This window comes from Aspergillus tanneri (assembly GCF_003426965.1).
Source record: "Aspergillus tanneri strain NIH1004 chromosome Unknown AapTan_3_pilon_pilon_pilon, whole genome shotgun sequence".
Classification (NCBI taxonomy): domain Eukaryota; kingdom Fungi; phylum Ascomycota; class Eurotiomycetes; order Eurotiales; family Aspergillaceae; genus Aspergillus; species Aspergillus tanneri.
In genome coordinates, this window is record NW_022984630.1 from 3,369,892 (window position 1) to 3,395,362 (window position 25,471).

Below are 25,471 nucleotides of genomic sequence, written 5' to 3' on the forward strand. Positions count from 1 at the left end.
ATGGGTAATACAGGTACATGTTGGTCTATATGCTAGAAGATAATGGCAATTCTCGGCTCGAATTGGAGTCCCAATGTGTATCTGTATTTTTAAACCAAAAAAAAAAAAAAAAAAAAAAAAAAAATTTGAGAAGTTGTTGAAGTCCAAAACAAACGCCTTGCAATATACCCAAGTCATTCCTCACAGGTCTAACAAGGCGCATATATATATATGACCAGATCAGCCTTGCTGGGTATCGTTAAACATGTTGTTGAGAACACCACCAGTTGGTAAATCAAGAGATTGTAGAGAGTCCAGTCGATCACGGGGACCGGTGTACATTCGATGAAAATCGGAAGAGTCGCTTTTTATTCCTGGCTGGGCTTGGTTTCAATCACGTCTAGGAACCCACCGACCAGGTGTAGACTGCCAGTGACAAAAGTCATAACGGGGGCTTCGTCACTATCCATGCGGTTCTTTTCTTGCCGTGCTAACTCTCGCGTAAAGTCCACGGCCTCTTCGATTGTGCTGTATACTTTGGTCTCCGCACTCGGGTCGATGCAGCGCCATTTCTCAGCAAGGCCCTTCTGAACTTGCAACTTATCCACGACCGACGCATTGGTGTTCATGCTTACAAGGTCAGGTCGATAGCCCGCATCTTTATAAGTGACGTTGGTGCAAAAGATGACGTGAGAGAACGGTTGTTCAGTACCAAGCGACACAGCAAGAGTGTCGTGAAGAGCTTGAGCTAGGGCGTTGCTGTCGCGTTTCTGTTGGTTGAAGATTAAAACTCGCGGCTTCTTGTTGGCTGCAGCGGTGGAGGACGAGTTGATCTGGATCTGGGAAGCGAACCATTGACCAGCCAGCTTAATGCTCTCAAGGGTATGGCCACCGTCGACGTACCAAGTAATATTCCTTTCTTGTCGAGTTTCGCATCGGCCTCCCAACTGAGCCAACTCCAATCCCTTGCGGAATTTAGCTGGCAGAGGTTTCCTCAGAAAATCATGCGTGACATTATCAATCCCAACGTTCTTGAGGAATTCCGCAGCCGTTGCAACAGCCAAAGCTGCATTTGCATACTGGAAATCACCGGCCAGACCAAGCTTCACACGACTGTTGCCGGCTAGATCGGGATGGCTCGTCACTATTTCTAGCTCCGTATTCTTCTCCGCTGCACGATCATACAAAACCTTTTCCGCGCTGGCTATCTGCGGGGTACTGAATGTTTTAGTCCCCAGCTTGATGATACCACCCTTATGCCAGGCGATCTCCTCAATTGTGTTCCCAAGCATGTTCGTATGATCGATAGCCAAACTCGTAATTGCCGCCGCAGCTGGGTGCTCAATCACATTTGTACAATCATACTCTCCACCGATTCCACACTCAATTACTGCAGCATCTACACCTTCACTCATATATGCATGAAATGCCATCAGGGTAAGATACCGAAAGTATTGTGGTTTCCCTTGTAAGCTGGTCCGGGTGTCACGCTCCGCCAGAGCGGCTGCCTCAAGTCGGTCCCATATTTCGAAAAAGTACTGAGCAAACTTCTCCTCGGAGAGCGGGGCATTGTTGATTTGGATGCGTTCCCGAGCAAAGCGCAAGTGCGGGGAGGTATAAAGGCCGACTTTCCGAAGCTTTGGCGAGGAATCCCCCGATTCCGAGATCGTGTACTGATTAAGAATGGAAGAGATAAAGGCAGATGTCGAACCTTTGCCCTTTGTACCAGCAACATGAATAGGATTGAGGCGATTTAAATCTGAAGGCTATGCCAGTAAAATAGAAGAGAGGTCAATCCGAGCCGTGTCCATTGCAGCTAATGAAGAAAAATGCATGTTCACAACATAAGCAAGGAATGCGAACCTGATAACCAATGCGTCGAAGCCATTCAACAGTCTCCGGCAATGACTGTAAATTCATAGCATGCCTCGTTTCTGGCACATTTAGGAGCTGGACAGTCGTGAAATTGGATTGGAGAGAATTGAGAGCCGCGACCGCAGCCTGGAGTTTGCATGACATCAGAGCATTGTTTTGGCAATCCGAAGGGAGGCTTCACGTACCTCATAATTGCGAGCCATGGCGGTGGGGTAACCCGACGAGAACCGACGGAACTGACTGACTGCAAGCCTAAGAAGTATACGGGGGCCTCTCATCAGGGACAAGCAAGAAAACAGCTGGCTTCACAACGCCATCTGGGGCCCGAAAAGTTGTGTGTTCCCTTCCGTAACTGCTTCCGCCGTCTGAATCATATCGCTATCACGTGAACGGCATCGGCGTGGGGATAGCATGTGGAGAGGACGCCAAGTTTACAGAGCGGCATGTAAAGTAAATGAAACAAGATATTCTCTATACATTCAAAAGCTAATCATACTGAAGTTTGAAGAGGCTATATTGAAAACAAAAGAGACAAGAAAGGAAGGAACAAGAGACAAGTAAATACAGTAGAAAGGTCACCAGAGCCGTACACTAGACCAGGTGCCGACTGAGCCCTGGGACAAACGAAAAGAATGATGATGATTCCATGAAAATGAGTAGCCGGTCTTTATTCGATCCTTTTTTTGCCCTCTTCCAGAAAACCCAACCGAGCACTGCTATAGCCTCTCTGGTGTCTGTTCGAGGGGAGAAACCGTCCAATAACGGGGTCCGTATGAGCCTTAAGAAGCGCATCCTGATAACCTTCGGAGCCAGCCGTAGGAGTGTTTAATTTGGGCCAATTTACCTAATTTCACCATGTTAGCGGACGGCCATGTAAAAAAAAAAAAAAAGAAAAAATCAATAGGAAGAAACGTACATAAAGCATCCCATGCCCAAAGACGAAGCGCGCGCACCAGGCGGAAACTACGAGGCACACAATAACGAATAAGCGTAGTGGCCACACTGCAGCATCAGGTAACCGCTTTGATAGCATAGAAACCACGACGAAAAACACGCCCGCAGCCAGGATGTAAGGGATGGCTTGGATAGTAAGCGGCCGCCGGTCAGTAAAGACCTGCAAGCTTCCAAGGGTTGAATCCGGCGGAAGGTACGTGCCCAGGAAGACATCGAATGCATCTTGCCTGGGTCCGTCCATGAAGTTGTTGCGCACATATCGGGTGATAGAATTGTTCAGATCCTGCAGCATTCCCGCCCGAGTGCGTTCGCCAGTGCGAGTGAAATCGGTTTTCAATGCTCCGGTCCCAGAGTACGATTTGGAAACGACATCTGCATTGTCAGCCCAGATGTTCCGGAATAAGTTCTCGAAGCCCCGATCGTCGTTCGCCGCCTCCCCGGCTCGAAGAACCCCGGCATCGGTGAGTTGCCGCGTGATGGCCCAGCGCCCCAGCATACTCTGCACCACATTCGTTCTATCCAAGCAGTCCATGCAGTTGGTGCGGACAACACTGCTCTGCGAAGATCGAATATCCAACCGCCCGTCAGGGACACCGGGGTCTTCCACACCACGGAAATAACCACCCCGCGTGAGTCCCTCCAGCAATCGGTCCATCAGAAGCTCCGCACGATGCCACTTGAGGCCCTTGGTTTCGTTGTGGAAGTCAAAGTACACATAATGCAGTCGGTCGAGCTCTTTCTGCTTCTGGCTTGACTCCAAAATGTGTACTTTCTCGGGGGATTGTGCGTCAGCCTCGGTACTTTCGGTTGAGGACGATACCAAAGTGCGTACTAGCTGCTCGTATGCCGACTTCACACGCTCTTCTCTTCCTTTCTGATTGACCAGGTTGACTAGATAATTTTCCCCGTATAATCGGATCTGCTCGGTAAAATGCTTCCGAGCAGCCTCGACGGCCGTTTCCACTCCACGAACCTGAAGCTTGGGGGTATACTTGAGGTTATTGACCTCGGCCCAATACACCGGCACACTTCCTCTGGTTTGGACAAAAGCCATCACTTGTAGGTCCTGGCCCGGTGCATTCGATTTCTCCTTCATCGACTGGCCGCCCGCAAAACCCGCTAGGCCCCCGGCTGCATCGTTTAAGATGACGACCTGCTCGGTCTCATTATAATTGGAGACGTGGCCATGTTCATCTATGCCGCGTGAGAAGTATCTCGTTCCACCACGATGACGGCATCTCCTAGTGATGAGTGCGAATGTGAACGTAGTCGACTTGACCCTTGCTGGAGTGATACGTAGCATTCCGTACATCACCGGCAGAATATAGGGATCGACCCCGGGCTGGGCTCCATAGCGCAGATTTGTTGTGTCCTGCCCGCCTAGGCTGAAGTCGATCAAGTCCGACTGGATAAATCGATTCCAAAAGAAACGGTCGTCCGTCCGCTTCCACATCGGGAGGCTCGCATCGCTTTGCGACTGGCGCTGGAAACTGCTCGTAAGATCTAACGCATACGAGAAATACATCGGGCCCGTTCGTAGTAATTCCTTCAATAGCGCCAGATAGGTATCTTCATCGTTATCATGCAACGGACGTTCACGAAGGGGTAAGAACTCGGTTCCAGCGACTTTGTACACCATATGGCCGCGCAGCCGGCCCATGGGCTGAGCCTTGGTGATCACTATGATATATTTATCTGCAGCCATTAGTACTGCAACGTGGGGCTTGCGTAGCCAACGGACATACCCAGTTTCAACTTGATAATACCCAAGATACCAGCAATACTGGATATGCGTTTCGCACCAGAAAGAGGACCATTGTGGAGACGCAAGTCACCGGTCGGACGGTCAACTACCAGCGCAGGAGCATTGGGTGACGACGGGGACGTAAAGGCGTAATGAGCGGCAGAGGCATGGAGGTTGATGTCCCGAAACGGGAGGATAGAAGTGGCCATTGTTGGTGCCACCCACTATGTACCAGCTATCGGGGGCAGGGGAAGAGTAGACTCGATCGAACAAAGAAGTGGAAAACAATGATAACTGCAAACGACAAAAATGAAGAAACCGAAGGATCAAGGAACGTGGAAATTCAATGCATGACTCTTTCAATAAGAGAAACTGAGGGGAATGGAAGGAGAGTCGAGCAGGCAGAAGCAGAGGACAAGAAGTTAGGAACCCGTAACTCAGTAACCAATGCTGGCGATTGAGGCCGAACGCTTGAGCATGTGGAAGGAAAGCACGGGAAAGACATAAGCCACACACCGCCCCGCCGTAGCAGCCAAACGGTGGCTAATCACCTTCGTCATCTACAACTGACCACTGCCGGCAGGCCGCCGTCAAACCTCCCAGCATCTTCTACCCCCGAAACCACAGCGTCTTCACTTCCTCCCCTCCCCTTTGGCTTCCTAGCCCCGTTTTATCAACTTCAAAACATTCACAGCTGTGTATATTGATCACCTCTGAGATCTTCTTTTTCCAGTTGCTCTCTTGACCCCATACAAACTATGGCATCCAGAGCAGCAGCAAGCGCCCGACCCGGTGCGAGATTCGCTCAGTTTAAACTGGTCTTACTTGGTGAGCTTCGACTAGCCCTGCCACTCCGTATTTGGTACGGTTTAAATGCTGACCTGTTTCTCTCATCCGGATAGGGGAGTCGGCTGTTGGAAAGGTTAGGGTTCCTGTTATGTGGTTCTTGCCTGTCGGGCGGTCGCTGACTTCATTGCTACTACTAGAGTTCGCTAGTGCTACGATTTGTCAAGGTATACCTTGATTCCTTCTTCCCTTTGAATCTGGAGAGGACTGTAGCATAGTTGCTGGACGTGTACCGAGGCTCACATACCGTAGGATCAATTCGATGACTACCGCGAGTCGACGATCGGCGCTGCCTTCCTAACTCAGACGATTTCTCTGGACGAAAGTACAACGGTCAAATTTGAAATATGGGATACTGCTGGTCAGGAGAGATACAAGTCCTTGGCTCCGATGTACTACCGGAATGCCAACTGTGCCGTCGTTGTCTACGACATCACACAAGCGGTATGGTCCCGGGTTCCAACTTCAGGTCTTTCTCGTGAAGTGCTAATCTCACACGCTGTAAAATAGTCGTCATTGGATAAAGCCAAGTCATGGGTGAAGGAACTACAGCGTCAAGCAAACGAAAATATTGTCATTGCTCTCGCGGGTAACAAGCTCGATTTGGTCACCGATAGTCCCGACAAGAGAGCTATCCCGACGGCGGATGCCGAGGCATATGCCCGTGAAGCTGGATTGCTCTTCTTTGAGACTTCGGCGAAGACCTCCGAGAATGTGCGGGAACTATTCACAGCGATCGCAAAGAAACTTCCTCTTGATCAAGCCGGACCTCGGAACCTACGGACAACCCCCCGTCCCGGTGTTGACTTGCGCCCGGAGGCCCCTGGTACCCAAGGCGCTGGCTCCTGCAATTGCTAGTTTTTCTAACGTTGGCCAAGCCGTGTGAAGACTCGTATCTTCCTTTCCCGCCCTAATCTATCCCATCGTTTCCATTTTGTCTCCTAGATACGGAAGGTACACGTCTTCAAGTGTAGCTACGGATCAGTATGCCGAGCAGAATCGGTGGCACCATCAATCACCTTTTAACCAGACTGTTCCGCGTTTTCATGGTGCTTTGATGTTGGCGAAATCGGCTGCTGGAATCAAGTGGTCTGTGCTTGCTTGCTTGCTAAGAGATTCCAAGGCTCATCGTCATGGACTCTGGTTTTCGGACTCCATGGCCCGTTGATTTCCCGTTGCTTACGTTCTCGTCCGAGATATTTGTTTCAGTTGTTGTTATTGGGAGTGGGGATTCGGATGCCGTGCAATGTCCTATTTGGATCCGGTTTTCTAGACCTCATGTGGCAGGGCTATCTATCCCTGCGGCATAGTTATTTACTTAACCTCGTTCTTACCTGCTTCTGTTTTCCTTGCTACCGGCGTCTGCATCCATCTTCTCTGTTGGGCTGAATCCATGTTACATTTCCTTTATTCTTCGATGTCTAGTGTTGTCTGATTTTTCTCTTTTTCTTTTCCCCGTATGCTAGGCCTATATAATACTTCTTCAATTTCTCTAGTGGAGAATCAGTACCAATTTTATTTGCAGGTTTGAGGTTTTCTCGTAGTAGTTCATCTCGATAATGTGATAGAGCTGAGGTGGTGGCCGAGGCGGTGCAAAGACAGCCGAGCTAAGCCACCGAACGGCGGTGCAGGATCGGAGCGGATCGTAAAGCATCAATCCATTCAATTCCGGTCCGCGTTTTGTCTCGCCAACACCATCCGCTCCAATACACCCGCCTTCAGCGCTTATTTCCACAGTAGGGCAGCCCGTCATGCTGCGCTCATCTGCTGCACATGGTCGACAGCTGCTGTTGTCCTCGACTCGTCAACGGACGGCACCCCAATGGCTGTCCAAAGCCGGAGCCAGCACCCGGCTCTCCGGTCAGGTATGGTGATGATGTACTAAGCTCCTTCTGTGTTATCTACTAACTGGCTTTTCTCTCTGAATCAGAGGTTCTTTGCCGATTCTAAACCTCCTACCGCCGGTACGCCCACTCCAGCTACCCCATCCTCCGACTCCGTCCCCCCCTCGGAGACCGTCCTCAAGGCGTCACCCAGTGAGCAAGGTTCGACAGCATTTGCCAATTGAAACAATCCAGGTCTCCAATGCTAAGCCAGTTACAGGTTCACAGGCTCCTCCACCCCCACCGCCCGCTTCGGTTCCCAAAACAGGACGTTTCCGCCGATTTCTGTTCTATTTGGCCCTCACATCGGGCCTTGCATACGGTGGAGGTATCTTCTTGGCCCTGAAGTCCGACAATTTCCATGATTTCTTCACGGAGTACGTCCCTTATGGTGAAGAGGCCGTTCTCTATTTCGAAGAACGCGATTTTTACCGCCGATTCCCGAACACTCTCGGAGCTCCCAAGCGCAGTGCTTCCAAGGATGAGGGCAGCAAGATCACAATTCCGAGCAAGAGCGGACTCTCTTCTAAGGTCGCAGAGGAAGAGCCTTCCGGCAGTGATGTTTCACAGAAAGGTCCACATATGAGCGCTGTCGAAGCCCGCCGTAAGGGTAACGAAGCGCAAACTATGACCGACACTGCTAAGATGGGGCATAAGACAAGCGCTGTGGAAAAGGCAAAGAGCGACAAAGCGGCTAAGGAACCGGCCGCTGAGAAGACGAGTGAAGAGCCCAGACAACCAGCCATCCCTGTTGTGACACCTCTTGAATTCGCCCAGGTCAACGAGGGGGATGAGGCTATTGTGCAAGAGCTGGTGAAGACTTTTAACGACATCATCACTGTTATCAGTGCTGATGAGAACTCATCCAAGTATGCTGGTTCTATCGACAAGGCTAAAGAGGAACTTCAAAAGGTTGGAGAGAAGATTATCGCTGTTCGGGAGGAGGCACGTCACGCTGCCCAGGAAGAGATTAAGCAGGCCCATTCGACTTTCGACGAGTCTGCTCGTGAACTCATCCGTCGCTTTGAGGAAGCACGCGCCAACGATGCTGCTCAGTACCGGGAGGAGTTCGAGGCAGAGCGTGAAAAGTTGGTTTCTGCGTACCAGATGAAGATCCAGACGGAACTGCAGAGGGCGCAGGAATTGGCCGAACAGCGCCTTCAAAATGAATTGGTTGAGCAAGCCATTGAACTTAACCGCAAGTATCTTCACGACGTGAAGGATCTTGTCGAGCGGGAGCGCGAGGGCCGTCTGAGCAAGCTCAATGAGCTCACCACCAATGTGAGTGAATTGGAGAAGCTCACCTCTGGCTGGAGGGATGTGATCGACACAAACCTCAAGACCCAGCAGCTTCAGGTCGCCGTGGATGCGGTGCGCTCTGTCCTGGAACGCTCTACCGTTCCTCGGCCATTTATTCGTGAGCTTGTCGCTGTGAAGGAGCTGGCCGCGGACGACGCAGTCGTAGAGGCCGCCATTGCTTCCATCAACCCTACTGCTTACCAACGCGGGATTCCATCTACCCCTCAAGTCATCGAGCGTTTCCGCCGCGTCGCTGATGAGGTCCGCAAGGCAAGCCTTTTGCCCGAGGACGCCGGTATTGCCAGTCACGCCGCCAGCTTTGTTCTGAGCAAGGTTATGTTCAAGAAGGACGCGGCTGCTGGCAGTGATGATGTGGAGAGTGTCCTTGTCCGGACCGAGAACCTTTTGGAAGAGGGCAACCTCGACGCCGCCGCTCGTGAGATGAATGGTCTTAATGGCTGGGCCAAGATCCTGAGCAAGGATTGGCTCAACGAAGTGCGCAGGGTTTTGGAAGTGAGACAAGCACTTGAGGTATTCCCCCACTTCCACTTATGAGGCTGTTAACTAGAATCTTCTATGAATGAGTAACTAACATATTTTCCCTCTCCAGGTGATCGAAGCCGAAGCGCGCCTTCAGTGCCTGCGGGTTGAATAAACCGAAAAACACAGCGCTTCCTTGGTTTCCTTTGCAGTTCTTTTATCCTTTCTACAGGACTTGTACCTCTAGTTGTAGATTCAATGCTAGAAATGTTTCATTTGTCCTGAGACCTGTGGTATAGTAGTCATTACGTACAATGGTACTTATTGTATGCGATGTAAATGCACATAGATATGTTTGTTCGGTTTGCATCTGCATGTATGGACTATGGTGCTTCCCCCGACATCTGCTGATTGCTGATCTCCATGTGTCAACCATACAATACCAACAACAACGGACCTGCGTCCGCTGTAAATTCCTTAAGTTCTCATGTGTCTGCGCTGAATGGCTATTTCCTGCCGCTTCGGTTGCCGGCACTCATGAGTTCGTTCTTTCACTGTCAAACGCCCCTTATCTATCGGACGGGACGGAAGATCTTATGTCGCCAGGGACCGATGAATCGCATACGGCGTTACACCCTCGGTCCAGGGCGTTTGAGAAAGAGATGAGATCTGCTACATGGCAACCGACGCTCCAGTTCGAGTCGAATGATAGATCCGATAAGCGCAGAGGGATACAAACGAAGGATGGACGGGGGAGCTCGCTAGAGGGCAGCACGCTCAGTGGCAGCTCCCGCGACGCAGACAGAGGTGGTCGAGCCCAACGGCGAGTGCACAGTTCCGGTGGCTTCTTAGTCGATTCATCATTTCTACCGAAATCGATAAGTCTCCGAACCAGTCATCATCAAGCCCGTCGCTCAGAACCGGACCAAAGAGAGAAGCGTGGAGCTCCCGAAAGCGATATCACGGTGTCAAAGAAGCGGTCGCGTTTTCCCTGGAGTCGCCAGAAAGAGACTGCGAAAGAAACACCGCCCGTATCGATAGAAGGTGAATCTTCCCGGGAACCGCCTGCTCCTCAACAACATGTGCAACAGGATGCGACAACTCATGCGTTATATCCAATGCCAGCTGAACACCGGGCTTCTATGGGCCTTGATAAGGACTCGCTACAAATTGTAAATCTGGCCTTGAACTTGAGTGAATCAAGGAAATTCAATACTCTCGGTCGTTCCGCCTCGAATCGTCTCTCAGGAGGTCGATGGTCCACATCGGCTGGTCAAGCCACTGTACCTTTTGCTGAAAGTCATGCACCAGTGGCGGCGAGTGGTTTCGGGCAAGATAATTCTCACGTACATCGCAACCTCCCACAACCGTTTGAAGGTCAGAGCAAGCCAGTGGGATTATGGCACGAGGGCCCCATGGCAAATGCGACACCCTCTGTATTGAGTCTCTTACCCCCATCAGCAGGTTCAAATTATTCCCCCCATACAGCCTCAGACAGCACCCTAGCTCGGGCAGAAAACGCCAAACGGCATTTTGAACTGTTCACCGAGTATCTACGTCTACTTCCATCTCTGCCTCCTCTCCAGTTGCATGACACACGTTCTACAACTGATTCCAACCCAGCCAATGATGACAGACCATCCTCCGGTCGAGTCTACAATCCTCTCCAGGTTATCCGTAATCGGAAGGTTAGATTCCGGGAGCGATGCCCGATTGACCCGGAGGCAGAAGGATGGCATGATGTCGAAAATGTTCGTGATTGGGTTACCTCCATTGAGACCAAGTACAGCCATCAAGATCATAACACTTCACAATGCCTGAGGTTGCCTCCTTTTCGGCACAGGGCGCTTGATGTGCCTCAGAAAGAGCGGAATGAAAAGGAACCTTGGGCCGCTTCCCCACCGTCAAGTTTGAAGCAAATCAGCCGTACGAGCAGTACCAAGGCCTACAGGCCGAGGTTTGACTGGATACTCTCTCCAGCCGAGCTACTGGCGGATGCTGCTTGGGTTGAACACGTCGCAAATAAGAGTAGGATTGTCGATCGGGAAGGAAATAATCTGTACCCAGATGCCACCGTGTTGGTTGATCACGATACTTATCAGCATATCCCAGAATCTGAAGAACAGCTTCCAGCCACAGGGAGGCCTATGGAAGCAGAGGTTGCTTCTCGTACTTCTCTCTCCGACTCTCATCCCGGTTTGGCCGAGTTTAAAAGGATTGGTCGTGGAAGGAGACGGCATAGATTCAAAAGCCCTTCGCGTGTCGTTCACAGCCAAAGTATCTCGAAGAAAGGTTCAAGTTCCCGAAGGCGCAAGTTAGGAATAGGATCAAGCAGCTCTTCAAGTATATCTACCCTGGATGAAAGACCCTCTTGGGCTTCTCGTATGGATGATGTACTACAATCTGGACGATCGATCTCCCCAACGTACAGTATGTCCATACAGAAAGAGCCTGCAGCGCCACACGACGAAGGCTCTGCAGATGAGACTTCTGTACCGACTCAGGGTTTTGCTGGCGCGGGCAAGGTCGAGGGGAAAACCGGCTCCGTATCCTCAGCTCCAAGTCGTGATGATCGATACGGCCCTCTGGCATCCTCCACCATAGTAGACCCAAAAGTTCCTACTACGCCTCTTCATATGGGCTTTTTCCCTGGCATTGCGTCCAATTTATCGTCTCCATCAAGTCGTTCTCCATCACCATCCAAGGCGCGCCTCCAGCGGTCTATCACGTCCCGGCATGACCGGAGCAAAAGCAATACTCAGCCTGTTGCAGAGGACAACTCATTCGATTCTGAGGCTTTGCGTAAATACAGTACCCCAGGACGCACAGATGCCTGGCCTCGGCCAGGTAAAGTCGAATCAAGTCCTCTACCAGACCGAATTCCCCATGTTCATCACAGCGACCAAACAAAAGTTGGCGTACATGCACGGAAAGGATCTTCCGGACAACACGAGTCCAAACTACGTGGTATCTTCCGAGGTCCAGGGAAGCTTGCAGAGAAAGTCAGCAACGAAGTGTCGAAAATGGGCGGTCTCATTTTGAAGAAAGACAGTACCGTACACTCTCGGCAGTCATCCTTTGCGACCAGTGCTGGTGCAGACGAAGGGGACGTTTCTGACAGCATAGAGCCGTTTGACAAGAACAAAGTTACACAGCTTGAGGACACCAATAAGGACAACAATCTCGGTGCCATGACCCCTTCACACCAAGCCCCCACGTCGTCAGATGACGTGAGCCGCCCTACTCGCAGAGGGCCGGAGAACGCAGGTGCGGAGGGTTCTGTGCGATTACCATCACGGTTATCCTCTCCCATCCGACAAGGGGACCTCGATGAAGATCGTGGAGTATCTGAACTTGGTCGCCGTTCCAAAGATGACCTCAAATCGCAAAACTATGGCATGATAAAATCGCAGAGAAAAGACAGAGGTATATCGACTTCAATGCTCCACCACCATCACCCGACTTGTGGCCCCGAGAAATCATTTGGCTTTGGGCCTGAGCTGCACACCATCAGGGAAGAAATACGGAAAGGCCGAATTAAGGATCCATCTGTCCCGTTCAGCATGACTCGCCCCCCTGTCACGGGTCTTGCGCAAGCAAAAGTGACTCCTGCGTCGTCTTCTCAAGAAAGACAGCCTATAAGCTCAGATCAGTCACAGAGCTGGAGTATTTCTGAGCGCAGTATACCTACGGAAGTAGATATCGGGTTGCCTGGAAAACGGGAGGTTGCACGCACGCGAGCTCTCCTGCTTTCTTCGGGGATTAAGGCGCGTGAGATTACTCGTCGGGCTGAGAGCGTGCAAGATCCACCCGAGTTCCTTCAACAAGCATTTGAGCCAAATACTCCGGTTCCTCGAGTTCCTCGCTGCCATGAGTACGAACTAGCTGTGCAGACCCTGCTGCACAGAGTCGAAGCATCGCATAACCGGTTCCAGCGGTCAATCGATAACTACCCCGGAGAGGATTCGTCGGCATTAAAGTCTCAACTCCACGACCTTGAAAATCTGGTCCAGAACGCGTTGAATCCGCGTGTCAGAGCCGCAGCTCAGGATGCTGAAGATTTAAGTATCCAGCTTAACACCACCAGCACCCTGGCGGTCAAACAGCTCAGTGACGTACTTGACAAAGGGATCCGGAAGCGCCATCGCCGGCTGCGTTGGCTTCGCCGAACGGGGTTTGGAATGCTGGAATGGGCGCTCGTGGGAGTTTTATGGTGGGTGTGGTTGATTGTCATGGCCTTTAAGCTCCTTCGAGGTGTTCTTCGGGGCCTGGTTTCGGCTGCTAGATGGGTTCTATGGCTGTGATTGCTATTTACTACTGCTCCTTGCAAGCCTCGGATGCCTGGCTTGTATTTTCTTTTAATATACCCCTTGTTTTTCACTCCTACAATTCTTTATTTAGTTGCTCTCTTTACTCTTTACTTTTCGTCACTATGTTAGGTTAAACCATTTGCTGGTTCAATTGGGCTCTCTGTATATATATCTTGGAATTTGTATTATTGATGATGATACTCTGCCGCCATATGGAAATCGAAGCTTTCCGCCATTTATGTCCACTTAAAACAAGCCATTTTGGAATGCCTCTTAAGGCTTTGACAGGGTCAAAGTAACCGTGCTCGGATACCCTGCATGCTCCATCATCTAAAGGAAAATACTTCCAACGATGAAGTGGTCTTGCGGAAAACAGCGTCCAGATCAAAAACGATCTCGGAAATTATCATATTTCACACATCTAATATCGGAAGGGGCGTAGTAAACACTCTGACGCCCGGAAAGACTCTGGTAGGGCTCGCATGATAACCCCTATCGCCTTTTCGCTCACGCTGATGGCATGTCAAGTCCCATACAATCCCACTGTTTAAAGGATCCGTGTCAGAACACCATGGTGTGTCGTCTTTGTACCCTTATCATGAACCATTCCTTTGTTCCTGAAGGTCTATACAAGGCAGGACGATGACTGCACAATAGGCTGTCCTTCTGTCAGAGACTCATTCTGAGTACACAACTCTACCTTCTCTCTCTCTCTCTCTCTCCGGTTCCAAACCGAACTTCCCTTGAGACAAACTCTCGCCTCAGAACCCAGCTTCAGTCAGTTTGCCTCTGGCAATTCCAACCAAAATGGACAACCAGCAGGCCAACGAGTTTACCTCTCGCGCGACGGAGCCGTAGAGCTCTAGCTCCGGTTCGACCTCAGCGTCCACGACCACTTCCATGCCCGACGCGCCACGCCTGCCAGGTGGCATGACCTGGGACGAAATCCGCCGCCTGCCCCATGATTGCCCCATGATCTGGAAGAGTGGGTGAATTCCGGTATGACGGCGAGCGCCATTGGTGAGCTTCTACGCCAGACAGTCTACGGTAGAGACTTCTCTCTTTCATAGATGGTCACCACCATGGTTTCGGAGGGTAGACCCCACTATGAGATCGGGTACACGGTTCTTCGCATTCTGGACGTGCGCAGTGATACCGGCGAACCCTTGTATCGGGCCATCGAGGCCGGTGATACCGAGATAGTTCCTCCGGTGCGTTGTCATAAGGTTGAGTTGAAGGGCCTCATCGTAAGATTAAAGTGGTTCATGACAACCCTAGATACAGCACTCCCTCTTGTAATGGGTCTATTTGCGGACTTTCTGATGAAACAGTGCTGGTTCTGTTTTCTTTTCTTTTCTTTTCTTTTCGTTTTTTTAGAGGATTACATCAGTTGAATCTGTCTAGGCTTTGGGTAGAGAAACTGACTATCAGATTGCAGTGTGATTCTCTTACTTTTTGGCATGTTTATTAGGCATTAGTTATGTTCCTCTCCCCTCTCTCTTTTTCCCCATATCTCTGTTTTTTATTTATTTAATACAGTTCATTTCTTATCAGTGATGATTAGTTTAGTCAATGTTAAGTGTTGAAACCTGAAATTATACCAGTAGTATCCGTACTGTTATGTAGTAGCATTCGTAGTTGCAAATGACACGTAGGAAGTAACAGTTCAGTAATCCTTCACTATGGTCTTGTTCATAGTTCAGAGCCATAAAGTTATTGATTGCTAAGGACATATGTGGAAATATCTTGACTCTCATTGGCAAATGACTCTCCCCGCCTTTCGAGTACCGGATTAAATTCTGCCGGCAAGAAAAGGGCGGCCAGAACAAGCTCGACCAATCACGAGACAGCGATTGGTGACCTTATGGCTGCCTTCAATGGGACAACCGAAATTTAGGACCTGGAAGGATACGCAATAATTAAGTTTGGAGAGGCAAAGATGAAATCCGGGTCACAAAGCTTATTGAAAGACAAGCATATGCAAGAAAGCTAAGTAGATGCCATGTGAGGCAGTGATTCCCGCTGTTGACAGACCATCTGCAGACAGATCAGGCTCTGAGACTAGCTAGCACTGCAAATTATGAGGATAGTCAGTTCCAAACCGATGGCTCGAAAATGATCAACGCCCGAAAACAAGATCTACCGGATGATCAGGGGTGGATGGGTTCCAAGGAATGTGAGAGGAACACGTCAACCAAGCAAGAACGACGAGAGAGAGAGAGTTTGCTTGACGAGTGCTGCAAAAGGTTCGTCGTGTGTAACGCCAAAGCGGTGAAGACAGCAAACAGATACTTCGGAGGTACAATTTGGAGCATGCCGTAAGCAACGACCCCACAGGAACCAGACTTCCGCACTTTCTCAGCTTTGCCATTTCTCGCCTCTCTCTCTCTCTCTCTCTCACACATTTCCATCATATCAACATCAATAGGTGAGTCATTTTCTCTCCCCTCTGTCCTGCAGGAATCCTTGCATTATCTCTTTCTCTCTCCCAAATAAGATTCGTCTCGTATCCCCTCCTCAATTGGTCCAGGGGTCTGGTTTCTGCCTGATCAATGTGCCCTTTGCCCTAAATTCGTTTGGCCGTCGTTAAAAACTCTGCACCCACCCTCGCTGCGCCATCGACCGCCAACCCCCTAATTCCATAAATCTCTCATACTATCCTCGAACACTCCTGGTTCCTTACCTGTTGCTCAAGGTGACTGACCGCAGCTCTTTTGCTATTTAGATCCTCTATTTTAGGGCAATCCCTCGTGATTTGTCCATTTTTATTCCCGCTTCGTTCCATACTTCAACCCCTCGGCCTTTGGAATCTCCCCCGTTCCAAAGGCTCCCCCCCCCACCAAAAAAAACACCACGGCTCTCGTAGCCTCCAATTTCTCTCTCCGTCAAATTGTATCGCATCGACGTTCCCGTAACACTCTTAACAACATTCCACCTCCTGCTGATCTCGACTCCCGTCTCGTCCGGTGCGCCATTTGTTAACCATTTGACCCCCTCCCAAATTATTCCCTCGCCCCCTGAGCTGCCGCATAGGACTTCTCTGAAGGTTCTTCCTCTTAAAGAGGAAGGGTCTAGGAGGCTTGGTCCAGTCAACTTCGGTTGCGAAAGTTTTCGCCCTCCTTAACACGCAGTCGCGTATCTTTCTCTTTTTCTACATTTTTTTTCTTTTCCCCACAAAGTCCTATCCCGTGTGCTTCGTCGCAGCGCACATGGTTATGGCACCGACTGCATGTGTACCTGCTGAAGTATGCGTGACCAAACACGCATATGACAAACAAGACTATGATTTCAGTTTGAATCATAGTCAACCACAATTCAGTAGTTATGGAGGGGACGACCTGCCGCAATCCAGGTTGGCTGCCAAGGCTCTCGTCTTGGATGTATTGAAGAAGCGCGCCGCCGAAGTTGATGTGGACCGTTGCGGTCCTGGTGATGAGGATGCGTTCTATGTGGCAGACATGGGCGAGGTCTACCGCCAGCATTTACGCTGGAAAATGAACTTGGGTCGTGTCAAGCCTTTTTACGGTACGTTCAACGGGATGTTCTTACATCTTTGTCTTTCTTGCTTCGACTGACCCCGGCAAATAGCTGTCAAGTGCAATCCCGACCCGGAGATCCTCCGCCTCATGGCGAAACTGGGAAACGGCTTCGACTGCGCGTCCAAGGCGGAGATCGATCTAGCTCTCGAAACGGGCATCGATCCCAGCCGCATCATCTACGCACAGCCTTGCAAGACCAAGTCATACCTGCGCTATGCGGCCCAAAGGGGGGTCAAGCAGATGACTTTTGACAATGCCGACGAGCTGTACAAGATCAAGGCCTGCTACCCCGAAGCCGAATTGTACCTACGCATCCTCACCGATGATTCCACCAGCCTCTGCCGCCTGAGCATGAAGTTCGGTGCGTCGTTGGATGTGGCTCGTGAGCTCCTCGAGCTCGCCCACGAGCTTGAGCTGAAGGTTGTCGGCGTGAGCTTCCATGTCGGATCCGGAGCCGAGGATCCTACTGCGTTCCTCAAGGCTGTCCAGGACGCCCGACTGATCTTCGACCAGGCGTCCGACGTGGGCCATGAGCTGCACACGTTGGATGTGGGCGGCGGCTTCAGTCACGAGACCTTTGAGAAGTTTGCCGGTGTCTTGAGTGAGGCCCTCGAGACATACTTCCCGCCCCATATTCGCGTCATCGCCGAGCCGGGGCGCTATTATGTCGGCAGTGCGTTCACCCTGGCGGCCAACGTGATTGCCCGTCGCGACGTGCGGGACCCTACTACACCGGCAAACGATACCTTTATGATCTACCTGAACGACGGAGTGTACGGCAATTTCTCCAACATCATCTTCGATCACCAGCACCCGGTCGCTCAGATCTTGAGCTGTGCGGCGGGCTCCATGGCGAATTCCCCTATTGCTGCGACTTCGGAGGGAATCGCCTATTCCATCTGGGGGCCCACGTGCGATGGCATTGACAACATCACCCAGCGGATCGTTTTGCCCGGCCTGCTGGATGTAGGCGACTGGTTGTTCTTTGAGGACATGGGCGCCTACACCAAATGCAGCGCAACGCGTTTCAACGGCTTCTCGGACAACCACGAGGTGATCTACATCTCGAGCGAAGCCGGTGCCTCGGCGCTCCTGGAATACTAGAATTCCGATTATTTTATCCTGTACCGGTTGTGTGTATTTGTTCACTGCATTTTCTGTATTTGACGTACATTGATTTCGGGCATATCTATATCCTGTTCTTCCGTTGGCCTTGTGGTTATTGTTACCGATAGAATAGATTCGGGATTTTAATTCAATTGTGCATATTTGTCCTGTTATATGTTAAATGATTGGCCCAGTATGGTGGCTTAACGTCTCTTTCTCTATCAAGCTATGTTTCGTCTTTACGTATCTATGTACAGGTCATGGTCTATCCTCTATTGTATATAATCCACATCCTCTTTTGGCCTCGTTGGAGCCCGCTCCACTCTCCTTGGTCGGCGAGGTGCCTTAAACCAGTCGATCCACCACCAGCTCCATGTCGTCATTCACTGCGGCTGCCTGCAGGAGTCCTCCTGCTTCCAGCTTCTTTTTCCATTTCGCCGACTCGTACCGTGCCAGGATGAACGTCAGGCGCGCGACCACCGTGACGTCGGCAGTCTCCGCGACCGTGTCGGATGGGGTGAACGTCCACCGACCAAAGGCCCAATTGAGAATGTAATACCGGGTCGCTCCATTCCGGTCCGTTGCAGGCCTCCTCTCCTCGAGATAGTCTGACGATTCCGCCGGCGGCGACCGTGCCGAACAGCGCAGGACTCCCTTGATTCGGTAGACTTCGTCTCTTGAAGCGTTGAGGAGTAATTGCTCCAACGCGGCGATATCGACGGTTTGCTCAGGCTGGGCCGTTTTCAGCGAGACGGAAAGTACCTCCACCTCGGACTGATGGTCTGTACGATGGTCATGATGATGACCATCATCGTGACTAGTCAACCGCAATGCCTCCGCACTGTCATCATGTTTGGTAAACAGCGCCCCGTCAATACCCAGAAGGACATCCTTATCGACTTTTCCCTTATCCGACTTCACCCAGGGCGTCTGCACCTCAAGATCACCAACCCGGTCGAGACAAATATCGAACCGCATCTCCGAGACAATCTCCCACTTATTAAAGACGATCAGATCCGTATACTTGGCCTGCAGCTTAGCAGTGTACGAGGTATCCTCGTAGCCCTGCCAATTCTCGACGTCAATGACACTGATCACCCCATCCAGAACCAGACTGCCCGGCTCTTCACGAGCCAGACGGTTGACTTCCATGGCCAGGGTTGCGGGGAATGCGCTCCCGCTGGTCTCAATGACGATACGGTCCGGCTGGACCTCGGAGCGCAACTGATGCAGCGCATCGCTGAGCTGGCCGACTAGATTGCAGCAGATGCAGCCATTGAGGAGCTCGCGCACGCCGGAGATGGACTGCGTCGAGGCGAGTTGGGAGTCGATGGCGACGTCGCCGAATTCGTTCTTCAGGAGCGCTAGGCGGTACGATGGTGGTAGTTGTGGGATTAGATTCAGTAGGAGAGTGGTTTTGCCGGAGCCGAGGAAGCCCGTGACGATGGTGATGGGGACGGGGGGCATTCTGGTGTCTATGCCGTAGGTGAAGTACGGAGGGGTATTTGAGGTTGAATGGAAGATGAAGAACGAATGGATGGTGGGGAGACACTATTCCACATTGAGACTGTCGATGGATTTCTTTGACAGACAGAATAGGAGATTTATCAGGCATAAATTCATCATATAAAATATCGACAAGAAATCCAGGACATAAATTCAAACATAAATAAAGAGGGAAAAAAAAAAAAATCGGGAAAGAAATCGGGAAAGAAATCGGGAAAGAAAAAAAGGTCGTGCTCGGGATCGAACCGGGATTACCAGAATCAGAATCTGATGTGCTAACCATTACACTACACAACCGATATTGTGTTTGGCGGTTTGGCTTTTTGTTATTTGAGTCCTTCTATCATATTGAGCTTATAATGTCCATCGATTGAAGAAATCCAGAATCAATGGCGTCGCATCTAAATACGTGCCATTTGGATTATCGCTATTTGGCCCCCTGCTAGGCCAGTCATGTCCCAACCCCCCAATCCGATAGTGCGTCACCGTGCCTGGACCAACGCCGCTCGGATACTCGTATCGTTGCACATGGCCATCGTACAGATCCGTCGTCTTGTTGTGCAGTCCGAATCCATCGCGCTCTGACCATTCGCTCACAAAATGCGGAATCGAAGGGAGGCATTTACCCCGTCGGTTTCCTCCAGTGTAGGGGATCGTGTGATCGTCAGCGCCGTGGAACTCGATGATCGGAATGGGAGACCTGCCGGGACTGCACTGAATCGGCACCGTGGTTGGATCACAGTCACTATCATCGTCCTTGGGTTCGTCTTGGTAGAAGGCGCCCGAGACCGGAGCAAAGGCAGCGATGCGAGTGGACGCGGTGGTGTCACAGGCGAGAAGGTTGGTGAATCCGCCTCCGTTGGACTTCCCAGCGGCATAGACACGCGATGTATCGAGGCAATATCGGTCCTCGAAGTGCTCGAGCATTTCTATGGTGAACATGATATCGTCCACCCCTTCAGAGTCAGGGTCTCCCTGCCATTGTTTCTAGGAGTACGGTTAGGGAGGATTCGGAAATCAGTTCAGACGAAAGGTGAAATGACATACGTCCAGCCCCTGAGGATACACGGCGATCGCATCCGGGTTCCAATCTTCGTTGCTGAATTGTGAAAGAGCTTCTTGGCTTTCGGCGGTCTTATGTCTCCCGTGGAATGAAAAAATCAACGGTACCGGTCGATTCACATTGTAGTTGGACGGGATGTGAATTAAATAAGTCCGTGGAGTACCGTCCGACGTGATGAAGTCTGTTGGATGGCTGTTCCCTCCAGGGCTTTGATCTTTGGGTAATGGCTTCCCACAGCCCGCAGAACCAGCCGCATGGGCGAAGCCAGGGAGAAGTACTGTGACAGCAGCGTTGGAGAGCTTCATCGTTGACGTGTGTTTTCATATCCCTCCAAGGGGAACGTGCAGTGTTTTATGTGCGTGACTCCCAGACACCACGTCCGACGCCTCCGACATTTTCAACCTTAAATCCGATCTCCATGTTTCACCCCCCTGGGGTGATTGAGGAGAAGGGAACCGATGCTCGAGTCGTCGTGGGATTCGACTTTCGGCTACATTAGGAAAATGATGAGCCTGATAGAGATCTACAGTCGTCCGATTGGACCTGAAAATGCCTCTAGATTCATCTGCATTCCGGCTAGTAAGTTCTATTGCGTTAGTATTACGTGGAACAAGCTTTACTGCATGCGCTTTGATTGGGCGCTGGTCTATAATTAATTACATTGCATCTGAGACACGGCTGGGATGATTATGGGAGTACGTTGGCGAGATCCTCGAATGACGCCCGACGTTGACAATATCGTAAAACCTCTCTTGCTCCCCAATGCTGTCTACAATAACGTGGTCCGAGCCATACAATGCTGCCTTGGCAGCAGAATAAGCTGACATCGGGGTCGCAGGCACAAGCGCCAGGTTGGTCCCAGTACTGGGGAGTCTCCGAGTTAAGTGAGATTCATGAAAGAACGCATGAACTGATCGAGACTTACAAGAGAAAGCTCGTCAGTGTCGTTTTGGCCTTCAAAAATGGCAAGAAGGCATGTGTAAGGGCCACGACGCTGGTGAAATCCACTTGGATCTCGTACTGAAAGTCTTCCAAGTTTAAGCCCTCCTAACAGGTCAAGTCGTAGCGATGCTGGACTCTCGCATTGAGAAAGACGCAGTCAATCTCCGGGGAATTTAGTCGTGACTTCCGTGACAAAGTGAGGAATCTGGGCCGCTTGGCTGATGTCGAATACGATGCTGCTGGCCTTGTGCGGACCTTGTTGGCTCACGAACTCGTCCAGTCGATCCTGTCGTCATCTGACTGTCATTACTTTGGCGCCATTTTCGACCAGCCGATCTGCCACGGCTTTGCCGATGCCTGAAGTGGCGCCCACGACTAGGAATGCTTGTATGGGAAGGCCATTATTAGTTTGACCTGTTCGGGCAATATAATATATTCCCAAGAATCCAACGGAGATTAGTTTCTTCGGTATAGGATTTGACTGATTGGAAGGTCAGGAGCCTGATTTATATAAATCCACAGGACCTCTACTTCATGCCCACCTATCTAACTAGGGGGCATGAGAAACCCTGATAAATGTGTCTTCCACGCGGGTATCGGCTTTAGCCCACATTAGACTGATCACTTCTCCACCCACAATGCAGTGGTTCAAGACAGGCTTTTTACTGGATCGATTTATTCCCTGCTAAAACCAGACCTGAATATTCTGTGAATGAAATGGTACAATTCCGGCCTCTTCCATGTTCAATGATGCGCATGATATCGTCGCTCGGTTGACGCAATCAGCCAGACCTCAACTAACAACTAATATCTCCATAGCTTGTCTTCCCCCTTGACCTTCGTCCTCTAGGTTTTCTTATTTCGCATCTGCATTGTTGAACGCACTATAAGTTGGAACTTCACTAATCGGGTCCCTCCGTGTCCGGGGACCTGTGTTCGACGCGTCGAAATTCATCGAATTTGACTTCATTCCTCCTCAACCACCACCACCATCCAACATGCCTCCCAATAAAATAATACAGCTCTAGCCATTAAAGATTATGAAAATGGCAATTATGCTTCTGTTAAGGCTCCTGATAAAGCCTATTAAATCCCCCGAACTACCCTTCAGCGAAGACTAGTTGGTCATCAAAGCAGGTAGAAAGTCACCACCACCACCACCAGAGATGAAGTCCTATACCAAGAAGAATTCCTTGCTCAATGGGTGATTGAGCAAGGCCAGCAAGGACTTCCTCCCTCCTATACCCGTGTACGAGAAATGGCCCATCGAATTCTACACATGCTTGGAGATAATACGTTAAGGGCTGGGGCCCGTTTAACTTCTCTGGCCTATGGTCCCTGTTGTCCCCTTGGTCCCCGTAGACCCTACTGTCCCTGTTGGCCCCATTGATCCTCGAAGACCTATATCACGTGGTTTCTTCCTATTTGTTCACCCGTCCTTTCCTTTCCTTCATAATAGCCTATCTTGTAGGTTCTATGGGTTCAGCCCGTGACACCTAGAATAATCCTTTAAAGATATTGCTTTATATTAGTTACAATTATCCTTTCTACCTAAAACGAGACTAGATAATGGATATCGGATATTACTTCTAGATAGCCACAGAAGTTATGAAAACATAGATTTTTTTTTTTAGGAATACTATCAGAACCAAGTCTATGTGGTTTTTTGCTTTTTACTCTTTTTAACTTCTTCAAGCACTGGATTTGGTTCTCTTTAATTAAGGCTTATTATCAGGAGACAGAAATCTATCTCATTAGGTAATATCTTGCTAATTAAGAAAGATTTACTTAATGCTGTTAGAAGCCAAGAATAGAGTTATTTACTCCGGCTGTGTTAAAAAGTAGGTAGAAAGCAACTAGATTATATTTTTGGAATCCGTCTAAGGGCCTACAATCTCCCACTCCGAATACAATGAAAATATTAAGATGCTCCTAAAATGCCTAGCCCAAAGCAGTCTAAAATAGATCCTACTCTGTTATATATAATCCCTTGATGTCACCGGCATATCTATATTAATATAGAGCTGCTTAGGCAGAAGCAGGAGCTCACTAAGAACGTCCGACTAGTCCTTTATAAAGCAGGCAGAAGATGAAAAGGTTCAGGCAGAGAGTACATTAAAGGATACCACTATTTATAGGTGAAAGGGAAATAATAAGAGATTATCTACTTAAAAGAGAAGAAGGAAGGTGTCTACGGATCCAAACACCACGGCTTTTAATATAGACAGTATTAGAAAGGCCTTGGTGGAGGCAGAAGAGCAAAGATGGGTATATAAGGCTAGTCATGGATTGGAGAAATTAGAAAAGACTTTAAAAGAGGCGTCCAAGGTACCTCTAGAGGATCATCTATTTCCTAGATAGTTGGGGGTGAAATATAACTTCAAATGTTCAATTTGGTGCCAAATTCGGACGTCAGCGGGGTGCCCGGTTAAGGGGTCTCATCTTAATACTAATACTAGTACAGTATACAGTATAATAGTATACACGAATGTGCTCTGGTCGATAAATAATCACGAAGAATATCCGCCGTGAACGATCCCCTTCCAGAGCAAAGCTCCCATATCCAGCAGGACTCTCCGACGCCGGAATACTCCATCTCAAATGTTGGAAATAGCATTGCCAACATCGCAGGGTCTTCGGCCAGTGGGATGAAGAGCAAATTCAACGCCATTTATGCCTCCAATTTGGTGCAGAGTATTTGGGGGCACGCACGGTCTCTTGTTACGGCAGAGGGAATTCACGAATGATAGACATCTAGGTTGTCTGGTGTATCTTAATCTGTGCGGTGGAACTGACATGTGTACATTGAAGATGAACCTGACGCAGAGGAAATTCAACGAATCAATAATTTAGAAAAGGAGAGGATTATTGGATTCCTACAGGACAGACACAAGGGCAGTCGTAGGTGGAGTGGAAAATTACGATAACCCTATTCTACGTATATACATATCATTCTAGGGTTCCCGTACACGGCTGGAGAAAGGATGATGAGAATGCCAACATCGACTTTCCGGGGTTCCATATTCTGTTCCCCTCTCCTTACAGTAACGATCTAAAGCCCCTATCCGAATTCCGACTCAATTCCAAAAAGTCCGCTACCTGGCCTAAATGATCGACGCCCCAGAAGCCTTCCGTGTGGCCCTTGGCGTTAGTGCACTCAAACCAAGGGAGACCAAAGGCACCGGACTTGAAGGCTTGGTCAGTTCGGGATGTCAAGAGTGACTTGATTTCCGGCTGGTTCATCTGCCACCGCGTATTAGCATGCATGATTGAATATATAAACGTTGATTTGGCTATGGACATCGTACAGCCTCAAAGACATCCTGGGAGCCGGCTTTCCCTAGCTGCTTCTCCAGGACGGGACCGAATGCCTCGGGTTGTCCGATCTTAGCATTTCCCTTAACCCAGAATTCATGAAAGAGAGCCTCGAAGGCCGGAACCAGTTGAGCTGGATACTTCTGAGAAATTGCAGTGAGGGCGCGCTGCGGTCCCAAGGTCAATGGTGGGAAGCCCTCGGGTCGGTGTTCCAAAATAGGAACGGAAAAGGCGCGTGCCCAACGGGTCCGTTCTTGGTCAATCCATACGTCCTTGTCTGGGGAAAGATGCCGTGTCAGTTCCTTTTCCCCCGAGGCTTGAATTCTATAGCATCATACTCCTGATCTTGATGGGTGGGGTGTTGCCACAGGCATTCATCAATCCACCCAGGAAGATGGGAACGTAGGTAATATTGCAGCCGGAGAACACGGGGGAGTGCTTTATACATGGTCAGTTGCATATTCATAGAGAGAATGCAGATACGGCTAACCCTCAGCACATAGAATGCGATGTATGCAAATGGGCTGACGATGTCCAGGTACAGGGTAATGCGGGGAGCGGCCATCCTCTCTATCAGAATGTCGGAGATCGTCTAGATCTATTGTATCAGAATGTCTTCCAGGTGCCAG

General features: G+C 50.0%; 11 protein-coding genes and 1 non-coding gene across 12 annotated transcripts; 5 read left to right on the forward strand and 7 right to left on the reverse strand.

Moving 5' to 3' along the window:
• Window positions 1-347: 347 nt before the first annotated feature.
• Window positions 348-2,057, reverse strand: MET7 (tetrahydrofolate synthase; the record flags this gene model as incomplete). Its single annotated transcript, XM_033569588.1, has 3 exons — window positions 348-1,745; window positions 1,843-1,980; window positions 2,040-2,057. The coding sequence occupies 3 exons, from the start codon at window positions 2,055-2,057 to the stop codon at window positions 348-350; spliced, it is 1,554 nt and encodes a 517-aa protein (XP_033428394.1).
• Window positions 2,058-2,521: 464 nt separating this feature from the next.
• On the reverse strand, window positions 2,522-4,761 carry ATNIH1004_004925 (putative phosphoinositide phosphatase (Sac1); the record flags this gene model as incomplete). Its single annotated transcript, XM_033569589.1, has 3 exons — window positions 2,522-2,698; window positions 2,771-4,503; window positions 4,554-4,761. The coding sequence occupies 3 exons, from the start codon at window positions 4,759-4,761 to the stop codon at window positions 2,522-2,524; spliced, it is 2,118 nt and encodes a 705-aa protein (XP_033428395.1).
• A 549-nt stretch (window positions 4,762-5,310) lies between these two features.
• Window positions 5,311-6,256, forward strand: YPT52 (Rab family GTPase; the record flags this gene model as incomplete). The annotated part of the gene is made up of 5 exons (XM_033569590.1): window positions 5,311-5,380; window positions 5,455-5,474; window positions 5,539-5,565; window positions 5,651-5,842; window positions 5,909-6,256. The coding sequence occupies 5 exons, from the start codon at window positions 5,311-5,313 to the stop codon at window positions 6,254-6,256; spliced, it is 657 nt and encodes a 218-aa protein (XP_033428396.1).
• An 893-nt stretch (window positions 6,257-7,149) lies between these two features.
• FCJ1 (MICOS complex subunit MIC60) lies at window positions 7,150-9,235 on the forward strand (the record flags this gene model as incomplete). The annotated part of the gene is made up of 4 exons (XM_033569591.1): window positions 7,150-7,263; window positions 7,329-7,443; window positions 7,502-9,111; window positions 9,191-9,235. 4 exons carry the CDS (start codon window positions 7,150-7,152, stop codon window positions 9,233-9,235), a joined length of 1,884 nt encoding a protein of 627 aa, XP_033428397.1.
• Window positions 9,236-9,483: 248 nt separating this feature from the next.
• On the forward strand, window positions 9,484-13,364 carry ATNIH1004_004928 (uncharacterized protein; the record flags this gene model as incomplete). The annotated part of the gene is made up of 2 exons (XM_033569592.1): window positions 9,484-9,601; window positions 9,667-13,364. The coding sequence occupies 2 exons, from the start codon at window positions 9,484-9,486 to the stop codon at window positions 13,362-13,364; spliced, it is 3,816 nt and encodes a 1,271-aa protein (XP_033428398.1).
• Window positions 13,365-14,131: 767 nt separating this feature from the next.
• On the reverse strand, window positions 14,132-14,593 carry ATNIH1004_004929 (uncharacterized protein; the record flags this gene model as incomplete). The annotated part of the gene is made up of 2 exons (XM_033569593.1): window positions 14,132-14,398; window positions 14,477-14,593. The coding sequence occupies 2 exons, from the start codon at window positions 14,591-14,593 to the stop codon at window positions 14,132-14,134; spliced, it is 384 nt and encodes a 127-aa protein (XP_033428399.1).
• A 1,992-nt stretch (window positions 14,594-16,585) lies between these two features.
• Window positions 16,586-18,013, forward strand: SPE1 (type III PLP-dependent enzyme; the record flags this gene model as incomplete). The annotated part of the gene is made up of 2 exons (XM_033569594.1): window positions 16,586-16,895; window positions 16,959-18,013. 2 exons carry the CDS (start codon window positions 16,586-16,588, stop codon window positions 18,011-18,013), a joined length of 1,365 nt encoding a protein of 454 aa, XP_033428400.1.
• A 348-nt stretch (window positions 18,014-18,361) lies between these two features.
• On the reverse strand, window positions 18,362-19,483 carry ATNIH1004_004931 (GTP-binding protein; the record flags this gene model as incomplete). The annotated part of the gene is made up of 1 exon (XM_033569595.1): window positions 18,362-19,483. One exon carries the CDS (start codon window positions 19,481-19,483, stop codon window positions 18,362-18,364), a length of 1,122 nt encoding a protein of 373 aa, XP_033428401.1.
• Window positions 19,484-19,747: 264 nt separating this feature from the next.
• On the reverse strand, window positions 19,748-19,819 carry ATNIH1004_004932. The gene has a single exon. It is a non-coding gene; the product is annotated as a tRNA-Gln (tRNA).
• A 57-nt stretch (window positions 19,820-19,876) lies between these two features.
• On the reverse strand, window positions 19,877-20,890 carry ATNIH1004_004933 (alpha/beta hydrolase family esterase; the record flags this gene model as incomplete). Its single annotated transcript, XM_033569596.1, has 2 exons — window positions 19,877-20,509; window positions 20,570-20,890. The coding sequence occupies 2 exons, from the start codon at window positions 20,888-20,890 to the stop codon at window positions 19,877-19,879; spliced, it is 954 nt and encodes a 317-aa protein (XP_033428402.1).
• A 411-nt stretch (window positions 20,891-21,301) lies between these two features.
• ATNIH1004_004934 (uncharacterized protein) lies at window positions 21,302-21,888 on the forward strand (the record flags this gene model as incomplete). The annotated part of the gene is made up of 3 exons (XM_033569597.1): window positions 21,302-21,367; window positions 21,424-21,564; window positions 21,679-21,888. The coding sequence occupies 3 exons, from the start codon at window positions 21,302-21,304 to the stop codon at window positions 21,886-21,888; spliced, it is 417 nt and encodes a 138-aa protein (XP_033428403.1).
• Window positions 21,889-24,566: 2,678 nt separating this feature from the next.
• ATNIH1004_004935 (putative 2-hydroxychromene-2-carboxylate isomerase) lies at window positions 24,567-25,407 on the reverse strand (the record flags this gene model as incomplete). The annotated part of the gene is made up of 4 exons (XM_033569598.1): window positions 24,567-24,770; window positions 24,836-25,119; window positions 25,181-25,280; window positions 25,333-25,407. 4 exons carry the CDS (start codon window positions 25,405-25,407, stop codon window positions 24,567-24,569), a joined length of 663 nt encoding a protein of 220 aa, XP_033428404.1.
• Between the last annotated feature and the right edge of the window lie 64 nt (window positions 25,408-25,471).